At 44.5% G+C, this 14,431-nt stretch overlaps 1 protein-coding gene across 1 annotated transcript in view; it reads left to right on the plus strand.

The window, feature by feature from the left end:
• The first annotated feature begins 4,001 nt into the window (after nt 1-4,001).
• The window catches only part of Sh2d4a (SH2 domain containing 4A), a 61,989-nt gene continuing 51,559 nt past the window's right edge, over nt 4,002-14,431 (plus strand). Inside the window, exons 1-2 of the mRNA XM_028789053.1 lie at nt 4,002-4,067; nt 9,299-9,677. Of these exons, the coding sequence (XP_028644886.1) occupies nt 9,497-9,677 (181 nt within the window). The 5' untranslated portion in view covers nt 4,002-4,067; nt 9,299-9,496. The remainder of the gene's footprint in view (nt 4,068-9,298; nt 9,678-14,431) is intronic.

The following is a 14,431-nucleotide window of genomic DNA, read 5'->3' on the forward strand; positions in this document are numbered from 1 at the left end:
TTCTAACAGGATTTCTGACTTGGTTAGAAGATTCAAGAAATTTTAATAGCAGCTTTTCTGACCAAAATCATGACCATGAGCTTTTTGAATTTTATTAGCAGAGAGACCTGCCTCAACCAGAGAGTTTTCAGAATAGCAAGAAAAAGCTGTGTCAAGCAAAGCACACAGAGAGCGCAGTCTGGAAAGCTATCTCAGCAGAGCCTAGGCCGCCAGCTTGGACCCATGATTTGACTTTAAGTTGCTTGTTTTTGCTGCTCCCAAATACCCCTTCTCTCAGGAACCAGGACCTAGCCAAGGCTGGTCCTTGGCAACCTGTGGATCCTGACAAATGAGAATGGCCATTTGAGAAGACATGCTTGTGAAGGAAGTCCGTGGAAAAGGAAAGAGTCAGCTGACTTCAAACGTGGAGGAAGGCCAACAGCTTATCTTGCTCTTTATAACAATGATGAGGGAAAGCCCCGCTCCCCCATCGTGAAGGGATGAAACTAATTCAACATAATGTCCAACTGCAGAGAGAATGATGGAAACAAGCAGTTCTCAATATCATTAGATTTAGTTTCGGGTTTGATCAGTTCACAGTAAACTTAAAATGTTTACTATTTTTCTTTTTCTGCCTACCTCACATTCTCTGTGGAACAAACATAACTCAACTCTTAAAGAGTTAACAAACCTTGTGTAGATTTTTAATGCTGGTAACACAATATGACAGATAATATTATTGGTGTTTATTAATATCGTGTTTTATAAAGAAAAAGTAACTTTCATTTCCTGGAGAACTTATAAATTGTTTAATTTAGAACAAAGACAGAGATATTTCTTATCTCCCTGGAAGCAAAAGGATGTCTGCTTTGCACAACTCAAAGGGTTGCCTTCTGTATCATAAACTGTGTGTCTGACCTCTATACAATTCTACCCATGCTGTGCTGTCTGCTGTACTTGGTGGTCCTGAGAAGAGAGGTTCCTCAAACAAATGCAAATGCCAGAGAGGAGAGATTGCTACAAGCACAGGAGAGAGGCTCATGGCAAGGCACAAAGGCGGGCAATGAGACTCTGGGTTGAGTAAACCATGTTTGTACAGTTTGTGTTCATTTGGTCTGGCATTCATTCAACTACCAGTTTGTGGACTGATGCTTGTATTGTATTGGTCCTTGCTATCATGGCATTGAGGACATCCATGGTTTCAGGGGGACCTGAAATCTGTATGTAAACATTGTATATGTCAGTGTCATTCTATCAAAGACCCAAGCCATGGGTCAAAGACCCAAGCCTCAGGTGTCACCACGTGGTCCACCCTCTACCATGAAGTGTTTCCCAAGTATGTTAAATGCTAAATTTTATATTAGTGGGTACAATAAAGACTGCTTTCTGAGTAGGAGGACCAGAGGAAAGCAAAGAAATGCCCTAAAGGCTGACAATTCAGGGAAGGCGAAGTCTTCCTAAGTGAGCTGTGAAGTAAGAGGTTTTAGACAATGGACCCAGTGTGAAGCTGCAGGGACTGTAGGTTTAAGGGCCGGAACATACCAGATTACATGGAGACAGGGTATCTGGTGGCAAGGTGATATGACTGGAAAAGCACAGTGTAGATTATGCTGGCTGCAGAAAGTTGGCCAGCAGTTTGGGTCTCAATTCTTTTGGCAGGAGAGGGAGTGACCATCAAAAATGTTTTAACTACTGAATGGTGTATCGATTATTTATTGGGAAAAAAATAACAGGCTCATTTACAGCCTAGACAGCCTCTGTGGTACAGACTCTAAGAGAAGAATCTGCCACCTCTCTTTTGATAGGATCACCTGAAATATTTGTTTGACAGGTACCAGGACCCTGCAATGTTCTATTTCTTAGCTCTGGGCTGAGGCATAGGCTCAGAGTTTAAATGAGGTAGTGTTTAAATAAGTTATAAGGGTCATTTTCTGTACATTCATGCTAATTAAATTTAGCTTAGCAACACGACCAGTGAGGGGGTGCATTGGTGGTCTATTTCTGTGTAACAAACTATCTCCAATGTACTGACTTACTAAAATACAAACAGCCTGTCTTTAAGTGTACAGATTAGGAATTTGAGAATGGCTTAACTGAGCAATATCATGAATTTCCAGGGAAGCTACATGACAATATTGCAGTGTACACAGCTTGACGACAGCTGAGGAGCTTCTCATTTAATCTGTGTGGGTTTAGCCTTCGTTTTTAGCCTCTCTGGGTGGATCTCTCCAAAGGATCACTTGATATGGCAATTCTTATCTCTCAGCATGAATGTTTCAAGGGTATGGAGATGGGGGGGGGCGGGGGGAGAGGAGAAAGGATGGCAGTCAAGAGACAGAGCTACAGACAAGACAGAGCTACAGACATTCCTTTATCATTGTTTTTTTTAGATATGTTCTTACTATGAATCCCGGCTGGCCTGAAACTAAGTAGCTCACATTGACCTTGGACAGCTATCTTTCTATTTCAGCATCCCCAGTGCTGGACAACGAATCTTTGCCACTTGCTACACACTAATCTGGGAAATAGTATACCGCCACTTCTGCTGTGTTCTACTGAGCACACAGAGCAATACCTGGTACAGCAATGGCCTCCCTGCTTTGACCAGGATGACTGGGGATAGCCTCAGTCTCACTTAAGCCTCATGAGAACTGAATCCGCCAAGCACTGCTACTATGGGAAACTGTACGGCTAATGTACGGGGGAGAGCTGTTATCAAGAAGGGCTTGTCAGGACTTGGAGACAGAATGAGTGTGGAGGAGGGTACCCAATGATAGCATCAGTGTCCCATGGGCTTTTGAGCTGGCTGATGGCCCACTTGTACAGCTCCTTAGCTTCCGGGGAGTGTGGGGACACTTACTGAGCAGAGGAGGACACACCATTCTAAAGCACCTCATCTGGCCACCCAACTCAATGCAGTGGAGGGTAAGCTTTGGGCCAGAAATCCTTGCCTGAATGGATCTCAAGCAGCATTCGTAAATGGCTGAGTCTTGTTTCCTGAGAGTGTAGGGTGTAACTCCTGCCTGTAAGCTTTTCCAACTTAAGAGTTTTCTGCGGTTGTGAAAGCTAAAGATAAACAACGTTTGGGTCCAGCATGTCAGGCTCCTAAATCGATCGGATAGGGTGTATAAAGTCACATCGTGTTTCTTGTTTATAACACTTCTTTCTAACCTCCACAGTCTGAGGTCCTGTGCCATCCTTCCCCACCCCCACTCCGACCCCCCCAGCCCTGTTTTCTCCCACACATCCCTAACGTTCTGTTCCTCATCCACGTAAAAGATGGGTCCACATTTCCTCTCTGTTCGGCTTTCCTCCTCACCAGATATGCCTAGGCTTCAGCAGTGCCCTGGGCCACTCTGGCCCTGATGTGTTAGTCACGGGGACTTCCACTTCTTTTTCCCTCCAGGTTTCTCTCTTTGGCTGTCCCTGTCTCTAGTGCCTTCAGCCTGCAACATTCCAGTCTTTCTCTTCCTTGATCATGCCCTGTAAAGCCACACCTGGAGTAACAAATGCTTCAGAGTTTGATAATTTACTTAATGTCAACAAAAGAGAAGGAAAAGGTAAGGTGTAGAAATGCAGGCGCAGAACTACAGCCAACTTGGCCTGCAGGACGCAGGTTCCCAGATGGGCCTTGCCTGCTTTGGCAGGCTCCACCTCACAAGTCTAGTGTGGAAGGGGCCGGGCTGTTGTAATTAGTAAGTCCCACAGACCCAGTGGAGGTGGCAGGGCAAGCCAACTCAGACTGTAGACAGCACTCTAGATTAACCAAAGACTAGTGGCCTTGCTGTCGCTGGACCAAGGCAGCCAAGCCTTGCCTACTGGCCCTGGAGCGCCTCCAGCACCCGGGTGGGGCCTTGAGGGAGCGCCCAGTCAGTCACCCCAGCATGTGGGCGCGGCGGGGCGGGCCAGGGCTGCGATCTGGACGCTGAGTGCCCTTCTGGGCCCGAGTGTTTGTCCAGACAGCCCGCGCGGCTGAGTCTCTGTGCAGCTGAGTCTCTGCTTGTCCTCCCTCCTCTTCCTGGACAGTTGCTGTAGACAATCTGGAGGTGGCAGGTGCTTGGGGGCACCTTGCTCCAGGTCCTGAGCAGGTAGGTGACCGGGTCGGGTGAAATACTGGAGCAGGGAGCCAGGAGTGGGAACCAGGAGGTGGATCTTTAGAGCGAAGGGTGAAGCACAGAGGACAGGGACAGGAAGAGACCCTGATTCCCTTGGCCAGGCTGCTCACCTGTCCCTCCGGTACCTCCTCCACCGCGCGCAGGGCAAGCTCAGGTGCCCGAAGGAACCGACCACAACTGCTGCGGGTGTCCGATGTCCCGTGTAGGGTGTCCAGTGTCTGCAGCCGGGGCCGGGTGAGTGGCTGCCCTACGAATAAAGGACTTGCGATCATTATACTAAGAGTCTCCAGTGGTAGGAGAATCGGAGGCGACTTGGAGTCTTTCAGGGAAGTTGTGACGTCCGGGTAGTGTGCATGCACACGCGGTGAGTGCTTACACTGGCCTGGGCAGGTGCAGCAGCGGAGGCCACCTGCCAGGGTCTGGGTAACTAAGCGGGTGCTGAGTCCTGGCAACAATACCCACAAATCAGCGGAGGTCCAATCACTGGGCAGTGCCATGTGGTCTCTCCTGGCCCCGAGACCTTCCAGACGGAGAGTCCTGAAACCGGTTTCAGCCCACGCACAACTCCATTAGTGAGTTCCCCGCGCAGGGACACCCTCCCGCGGGCGCCCTCATGTGGTACGGAGAGCAGCAGCTCATCACCTCCCTGTGGTTCTGGGTCAAGGCTCAATCTAGAATCAGCCTAGCAAGGACTTTCCTCAACAAAAGTGAGCCATCCCCAGCCACTGTAAAGAGGTTCATGGGCTCTAGGTGGAAGCACTCACTGCTTGTAGGTTTTCTCAGTAGTGTCTCCCTTTGCTATAGTCCCAGAGAAGCAGGGATGACTGCCTCTTGGTCAGCTCCCTGACAAGCTTCTCTTGCTTGTGTAACAAAACAATGGATTTATAATTTTTTAATTTAATAAATAAGTGGAAGAAATACTTAGGCGATGATTTGGCACAAACTGACTTTTCTAGGTATATCTGTGAAATACTTCAATCTTGAGAGCATTTGCAAAACTTCCCGCTGCTCTCACCACGGGCAATTTATTTTATTTTCAAAATCATCATGTAAATTAATAAGAAAAAATATTGAACAACTCGAAGCCTGACAACCGGCCTAGATGTTTACAGGATAAATAGAATGTAAACTAAGTTCTTAACTTTAGGGGTATACATACAATATATACTGCAATATTTGAATGAAGATAGCTGTAGGTAGAGTATTAGTATTATCATTATTGCTATTATTTATTAGGTTCCATATTAATTAAAAACACAATTGTGTAGGAAAATGGAAAGTGTGAAGGTCAGAGCAGATCTACAGGTTTCCTGAGAACTTAACTAAATTTTGGACTCTTTAGAAATTTTTAGAGTGAGCAACAGGTGTGGGCTTGTTGCTTGCTATTTGTCTTTTTCAAGAAAAATGCCACAGGAGGAGAAAAACAAGTTAGCTGAGCTACACTTTGTGCTGGACCTTGAGTGACTGTACTCAGTTTGAGACCCAAACATCACCAGGCAGATCAACATTAGCAGTGATTGTCCTGTATATAGAGTGAAAGTAGGAAAATCCCTGGAGGGTTCACTTCCTCCTTTTCATTTCCTGTACTTTTTACAATAACTTCAAGGTAGATTTTATCTCGAGATCCAAGAGCTGCAGAGATCCCCAGATTTATTTTATGGATTAGGAAACAGGGTCCAAAGATGTGAAGTGACCTCCTAAAGTCACAACTCACTGGAGGCCAAGCAGGGGATCTAGGCTGGTGTCCTTTGAGGTATCCTGTGAACCTGTTGCTGTGCTGTGGTCTGCTATGGGAAAGCCTTGAGGAGCTGGTTAAAGGACAGATGTTCAGAGTGAACCAGAAGTCCAGCTGTGCCCATAGTCAATAGCCACAGCCACTTGTTAGCTGAGTTTCTTTTGTATTCTCTGAGGCTACCAGGAGCCATGGTATTTTCTTCAAGGGTGATTAAGCTGGCCCTGGTGGTCAGAGTCTATAATCCCAGTTATGTGAGAGCTGAAGACAGATAGTATGGGAAGCCAGGAAGCCTGCTTAGGCTAGGATATATCAAAAATTGCTCTGAGTAATTTAGAATCCATCTCAAAATATAAAGTAAAAAGGGGGCTAGAGGTGTAGCCCAGCAACAGAGAATTTGCCTAGCATGTGCAAAGGCCAGGTTTTAATCCTTGGACCACAAAACAAAACATACTGACTAACCTTGATGCTTGAAGCCCATGTTGCAGAAGCTACCCAAAGCAAAGCAAAACAACAACAACAAAAAAGAGCTTGCACACCTCTTTACTGAGGTACCAGGGAAGGGAATACTGCGGAGACAAAGTATCTGGCAAGTGGAGAATAAGAGGAAGACAAACTCCTACTGGCCAATGTGGGCGTCGACCCTGTGCTCCTTCCTGGATTAGGGTATTTTCTTCTGTGGCCTCTCTAAGCTTATCTACACTTGATTAAGGTAGGGCTTCAGCTCCAACTGAGGTATCTCCACTTTCTCAGATCTCTTCCCAAGGACATTTTCTGGTCTTTGTTCAGAAAATTTCAAAGTGGCACCACTTTCTGTTTCTGGACTCGGGAGCAAACTTGTAGCAGGCAGTCTGTGCAGTGGATCCAGTAACTGGCAAGCTCTCCAGCTTCCCAGCCATACCTGTTTAGCAGACAGTCTGTAGAGTAGATACAGTCAGTACCTGCAATGTTTCCCAGTCTCCCAGCCATCACTGTCTTCCTCAGCTGTGAAATGGGACTGACCTCTTGAATTTAGAGATGTGGTAAGTTAACGTGTGCTGAGTGCTTGCAGTTGTGCAGGAAACAGTTAAGTGTCAGTTCTGTTATCAGAGAGCACTCTGGGCTAGACCAGGGGAGGAATGTGCCCTTGGCTCTTTGAGGGAGTTAATTTTCAGCTCTCTCTGACCCTCCAGTACTATTCACTGGATTGAAAAGGGGGCTAGAGTAGAAACTGTAGACCTCATCAACTGCTAATATATATTTTTTAATCATGTTCTTCTATGGGCGTCAACCACTGAAGCCATGGAATGTGCCCATTTATGGATGATTCCTGGAATTTCAGGGAGTCCTTTACTTTGTTTACTTTACTTTTTTACCTCAGGACCTTGAAGTCACATGTGTCAAAGAACCAGATTCTTCCTGTGGAAGAATACTATCTTCTATAAACCCTTCCTTAAGAGTGGACTTGGTTTGCTGTATTCTCTGAGAATGTGCTAGAACCAAAATACCACAAGACATTGACTCTTCACTGTATGACCCTTTGAAGACCATCCCAAGGCAATATGGAAGCTTAACTAGGGGCCATGGGAGGGGTGTGCCTGGCTGAGTTACACTCATGACATTGATTTTAATGCTATTTAACATTCCTCTTAATATCGTGTTCCATTTGAACTCCAGGAGTTAAAATGCTGTGGGAGAAAATAGGATGTAGGTAGGAACGGTACACGTAGCTGCAAGGCCCTGCGATGCAATGAAAAGTGAATCCAAATGCTACAGATGTCCTGTGCCACCTGACTGCTGAGTGCACTGGGCTCAAAGGACTGTGTTCAAGGGGCTACTTTACAAGGAAACTGAGGAGAGAGGAAAAGAAAAAGGATTAAGACTCGCAAATGCAGGAAGAGGCAGGGAGAGTGAAGATTTCTGTAGTCATGATGTCGCTTAGTAACTGTTTTCAAGTTTAAGTGTGTATTGCTTTCTATGGAAAAAAAAACAAGGTATTTGAGTGAGCACAGCTAGAGGCAATATTTCTGAAGTGTTATAGGCATAGAAATTGCAGTTGACCTCTTACAACATAGATGATCCTGAAATATCATAGAAAGACTATTGTAGTCCTATGACATTTGAAACAAATCGAATCCTTTTTTTTCTCCAGAAAATATAATAATATAATATAATAAATATAATATAATATAATATAATATAATATAATATAATATATATTGTGGATACAGATGCATGTACACATATACATACATAGATATGCATATATACATATATTTCTATTAATAAAAGTGTAAGAGTTTGGGGATGGGGAGATGGATCTGTGGGTAAATAAAGCACGAAGGTCTGCATTGAGATCTCATGCACAGTGGTATTTAATCCCAGTGCCTCTCTGGGGAGATGAGAGATGGAGTCAGGAGACACCCCAGAGCTTTTCAGCCATCAGGCATGACTGGTCTGCACAGTGCTCAACAAACGAGAGAAATCTTGTCTCAAAGAAGGTGGAAGGCCACAGCTGACACCTGAGATTGTCCTCTGTGGCATACACGTTTATACATACATGCATAAATATGTATATAATACATGTATATGTCATAGACAAACATAGAGTCTGAAGGTTTGGTATCTAAAAGAATTTAACCACATATAACTATGTAAAATAAACTGAGACCTAAAGAAATTGCCACTCGTTAATACTACCTTTGTGACACTGTGCATGCCCCATTCCACAGCCACTTTCTGAAGGAGCCTCCTGATAAACTTTTATAAATCAAAGACAGAAGCCAATGGTCTCTTCTCCCCTACCCTTCCTGCCACCGATATCTGGGCTGAAACTTAAATTTTACTGAATTCAGTTATCTGGAAAGGAGACACCTAAGAGCTGCTGACCCTCCAGAATGTTCGTTCGTGTCCTCTTCTGTTCTTGCTCTGCTCTCCGTGCTCTGCTGGGTTGCCTGGAACGGCCCATTGGAAAGGAGAAGGCACACAGTTGTGTGGATGCAGTGCTTGAGAGAGAGGAAAGAAAGAGCACGATCTCGTTTCTATTCCTCCTTCTTTTTGAGAATGACTCTGCTCCTCTGAAAGCGTCTCAAATGTGATATTTTCTTTTGGAAGTCACGTGAGGAGGATAGTTTAATTTCCCCTTGCAACCCTTTGCTACTGTTTTTGTTGTTGATTTCTTTCAGCCATGCTGTTGGCAGCTGGGAGGCACTGGGGAAATAACGTGTTTGTTTGTTCAGTTGGGAGAAGGCCAAACAAACCTCTGTTCAATTTCTAGTTCCCTGCGATCAACCTGTACAAAGTGGCTGTTTTTTCTGATAAAGTATCTATTATGGAATAGAGGTTATGCAAACTTGTAGCTAAACACACCTGGGCTTTCCCCCTCTTTGAAATGAAAAACTAAATTGTATTTCCTCCTGTCTTTCTTTACTAGCCTGCTCCTGTCCAGAATCTACACATTTTACTGCCTGACTTGGACTGTTGCTCTTTGTAGGTTTGTCCACGTTCAGTGACCAGCATTTCCTACAGACATCACTCTGGTGACTTCCTGCTGCGGGAGTCATAATTACTGGGCTGTTCAAGTCTCTGGGAAGGTGTAGCGGTGCCCAAGCTCCTGGCTGCTGGAAGCAAACCTGCAAGTCCTTTCCAAGAACTTCCGCTGCAGGTGGAGAAGGTCCTGTGAGCAGCAGAGATGCTGAGGCAGATACTGAAGGATATGTTCATAGACCCTGACCTGCTGGCAGAGCTCAGCGAAGAGCAGAAACAGATCTTGTTCTACAAGATGAGAGAGGAACAGATCCGACGATGGAAAGAAAGAGAAGCAGCCATGGAAAAAAAGGAGTCCTTGCCAGTGAAATCCAGGCCAAAAAAAGGTAAACCTAGCTTCTGTGCTGTGAATGTGATAGCAGAAGGCCTTGCTCTAAGCGCTCAGAGAAGTCAAGCTGGCCAGGTACGGGCTGTGATTTTGCGGCTAGGTCCTAAGTGTTACTCGGCTTCTTACAGTCAGGCTTTTCAACTGGAAGTCTGCATCTGCTCACACATACTCACCAAGCAGTGCAGTGTATGTGTTTAAGCAAGTCTTTTGTCTAAAATCAGAAGGTATGGTGAAGTCAGTGCTAAGAAAGGGGGTGTAAATTGTGATTGTGCATTGTCAGCTTCAGGGACTTTTTAAAGTTATCATTTTCAAGGAATGTCCATTAAAACATAAGGCACTTGCTTAAGGAGAGCAAATCACAGTAGTGCTTGAGTATCTTTAGCGTGGAATGATTCTCAGATGAATGTCTTTGAGGCTGAATGAGTCTTTGGGAGTTTGAAAGATTTCTTTTGAGACCATCGGGGAAGGAAGCCTTTGTTCATTAAGACCTAAATGCACATATACACAAACATGGAAAGTGCATGTTAATCTTCCACCCCCAACACAGGCTCTGTCATGGATCAGTACCCTAACTAAACACACATGTACACACACACACACACACACACACGTGTACACACACATGTACACACACACAAACATACTCACACACACTCTTACACATGTGTACACACACATGTACACACACAAATGCACTCACACACACTCGTACACACACACTCTCACACACATGTGTACACACACACACAGTTTTCAAGGTCACTTGCTGAGATATTTACACTCAATTTCTCTTCATATTTTTTTATTAAGGCAGGAAAAGTAAAAATTTATAAAACTACTCAGGATTTAATAAGTTGAGAAAATAGATTTTACTGGCATGTTTGGCCTCTACACAGATTCAAAATGGAAATCAGTTTAGTGGTCTCATACTGTAGCTAAAATTGGTTTTTAATGAGGTCTGTATACTGACAAGAAAAACAAATATAAATATTTTGCTTATTATTATCTTATACAACATACACAATTTAAGGGCTGGGATATAGGTTAGGATGTGGATGCTTGCATGAACACGCAGGAAGCACTGGTGTCAATCTCAAGTACTGCACCTCAACCACAACAAATCCCAAACCAAAAACTCCTGAATATAATATAACCCCCCCCAAAAAAACCAAAAACCAAACAGAAAACAAAACCCAGAGCACAGTAATAGGTAATTACTATTTTAGACACTGTGTGAAACACATACCTTGCGTTCATCCTCTGAAAATGTGTGCAATGTTGGTATTAACTATTCAATTTTATAAGCAAAACAAACAAAAAAACAAACTAAAACAAAAAAATCTTTTAAAAATCTTTTTTTTGTTTTTTGTTTTCTTCGAGACAGGGTTTCTCTGTATAGCCCTGACTGTCCTGGAACTCACTCTGTAGACCAGGCTGGCCTTGAACTCAGAAATCCACCTGCCTCTGCCTCCCAAGTGCTGAGGTTAAAGGCATATGCCACCACTGCCTGGCATTAAGCACTCTTATATATGGAATACTCTACCTTGTATATATGCTCAGATCTGTCAGATTTCAAATTGCAGTATCCAGATTGCAGCTTTTCCTTCCCAAAAGTAACGGATGAAACAGCTGGGACTGGTTCACCTGTTCATCTCCTGGCACCCCCAGGCAGTGTATCAAACAGCTGGGTGGCCCTCGGGCATCATACTCATTGAAAACCTGATATGTTGGTATACAAGAGTGACTCTGGGCAGCGTTGAGGACAGAGCTTTGCTTGCCCCAGATCTTTTGCTAAGCTGTGGGCTTCTCAAAGTTGCTGAGGTGCTTTCCTTGTGATAACTGTTTCTCTGTACAGTTTTGAATACACCCTTTCAGAAATTTTCATTATCTTCTTAGTTAATTGATTGTAGAAGTATGCAAATATGCTGACATAAAACAGTGACAGTTCCATCCACACTGAGTATCAGATGTTTACTGTCACCCTATTAAATCCTTTAGCACTTGGTAAAAGGCGATAGACATTAAACCAATTCCTCTCTTAACCAGAAAGCAGGAAAACAAAATGTCTACTCCTCCTAGAAAACAAGTACTTGTAGTACTTAATGGTGTCCAGTCTTGGATCTGAAGCCACAGGCAGTCCACAGAGGCATCAGGGCGCATAGTGGCTGTCCAAGGGCACTAAATCCACTAAAGAGCCAAAGCCCTCATGTTGTAGTCTCTGTTTTAGTTAGGATTTTATTGCTATAAACAGACACCATGACCAAGGCAGCTCTTTAAAGAACAACATTTACTTGGAGCTGTCTTACAGGTTCAGAGGTTTAGTCCATTATCATCAAGATGGGAGCATGGAAGCTTCCAGGCAGCCATGGTGCAGGAGGAGCTGAGAGATCTACATCTTTATCTTCAGGCTGCTAGAAGAATGACTTCCCAGTCACCTAGGATGAGGGTCTTAAAGTCCATGCTCACAGCGACACACCTACTCTAACAAGGCCACACCCACTCCAACAAGGCCACACCCACTCCAACAAGGCCACACCTCCTAACCATGCCATTCCCTGGGCCAAGCGTATTCAAACCATCACAGCCTCCCACATACATCTTAATCTTTCTGGCATGTTTGTCTTCCTCTCCTAGCCCTGCCTCTGGTTTGTCCTGGCCTACATGTTTCTGCTCACAGGTCTGAGCTCGGCTGTGGCTTTGGTTGTACAGCAGTCTTCTGGCAACCTCCATTGTCTATTACATTAGGGGTTCCTGTCTCTGTAAAAACAAACCACAGTTGTAAGTGTCCATCAAACATCACTAAAACGATTCTGTGTTTTGTATCTCGAGCTCTCCTACCTTTTTAGAATCCTGAGGTTAACACAGGCATGGATGAGAAAATAATCAGTAGTGGGGATTTAACAAACAATAATTTCTGAATTCTCATGAGACATCGAGAGAACTGTAGACTGACTATGTTTGCTTAGTGATAGCTAGAGGGCTGAGTACGAAGCAAGGAGCCACGTGTGGCTGTACCACTACTCGGAATTGAGGTCGGACCAATGTGTAATGATGTCTTGGCGGTACAGATGTGAGTAGTCAAAGCTTCTTGGGAGCCTGAGAAGGGTAAGGCTCCCTAGGCTACAGAGTGAGTTCAAGTCCAGCTTGGATACCTTTATGAGACCCTGACTGAAATAAAAAGTAAAATGTGGGCTGGGAGATGGCTTAGTGGCTACAACGCTTTCTACACAAGTGTGAGGACTGGACTCCAGGTCTCTAGAGTCTGTGGAAATTCTGGGTGGTCTTGTCAGCCCATCTGAGACTTTAAGCCTTGAAAGGCAAAGCCAGGAGATCCCCAGAATAAGCTAGACTAACTCTATGGATGAGCTCTGGGTTTCGCTGAGTCCCTGTCTCATTGAATAAGGTGGAAGAGCCACTCATGATGACTCCTCACCTCACCCTTGGCTTTCCATATGGACATGCATATGCACATTCAAGACAGCCTACATGTATGTACAGCCATGCAAATATGCATACATACCTACACCACATATGTTTGCATGCACGCATGCACACACACACACTTGAAAATGGAAAAACATTTTAAAGTACAAGGGGTTGGGAGTCAAAGCACTCACCTAGCAGGAGAGGACCTTGGGTTTAATTTCCAGTGCTTAGCAGGAAGAGGTTATAAACTACCAGATTTCAAAGACTCGTGAAGTAGAGAAAAAAAGAAAAGTAGATGTGGCTTTCCGATACTGGCTATCTTGAGGTGCATGCGTCATCATTTGAGTTAGTTTCATCAGTTTCTTTAGGAGTTAGAATGTGGCTGTTTAAAAAGCCATCATTATGGATGTGGCTCCCCTTTCCCATTGGCCAGTACTGCTCTCTGCTCTGACTAGGAACCCCAGCCAGTGTGTTTCATGCTGGCTGTGTTTCATTTAGGTTCTAAGCTGATTACTTCAGTATGTTATCTCACTAAACAATAACAACCAAGCCTGCACCATAAAGTACTGTTTACGTTTTATCGATGAGGAAAGTGAAGGTCAGAGTCGTTAATGAACTTGGGCAAATACCTGGTAAATGACAGTTGGAATAGATCCTGCTTTTGATTCTCCCGGAACTGGTACTAGGAACAAATGTGGTATGTGGCAAGCTTAACTGGGGCTTATGAGCAGTTACTAAAGGCACCTTGCATGTATCTAAAATGTTAATTTGGCACTTTTCCTGTGTGCTTTGTCATGTTGATACAACCACAATTAGTGGTTACTAGCAGTCGGTTCCCCTGCTGCTTGTTTCATTGCTTTTTTTTTTTTTGGTTTTCCGAGACAGGGTTTCTCTGTGTAGCCCTGGCTGTCCTGGAACTCACTCTGTAGACCAGGCTGCCTTGAACTCAGAAATCTGCCTGTCTCTGCCTCCCAAGTGCTGGGATTAAAGGCTTGAGCCACCACTGCCTGGCTTTTCATTGACTCTTAATGAAGCAGAAGATGGAGCCTAAAGCCCAGGATCTGGTGGCTGGGAAAGGTGTGTCCTCATCAGCCCTTGAGATCTCTGTGGCCATCTGAATGAGAATAGCTCTATTAGGCTATGTATTTGAATGCTTAGTCACCTGGGAACAAAAGTGTTTGAAAGGATTCCTATGCTCAGTATAGAGCCGGACTTCAGAAGCTGTGTCTTATAAGACCTATCTATGCTCCCTCTTCACTCTTTTATATCCTCTCTCTCTCTCTCTCTCTCTCTCTCTCTCTCTCTCTCTCTCTCTCTCTCTCTCTC

The sequence above is a fragment of the Grammomys surdaster genome, unplaced genomic scaffold (genome assembly GCF_004785775.1).
Source record: "Grammomys surdaster isolate TR1022 unplaced genomic scaffold, NIH_TR_1.0 125780, whole genome shotgun sequence".
In the NCBI taxonomy this organism is placed as follows: Eukaryota; Metazoa; Chordata; class Mammalia; order Rodentia; family Muridae; genus Grammomys; species Grammomys surdaster.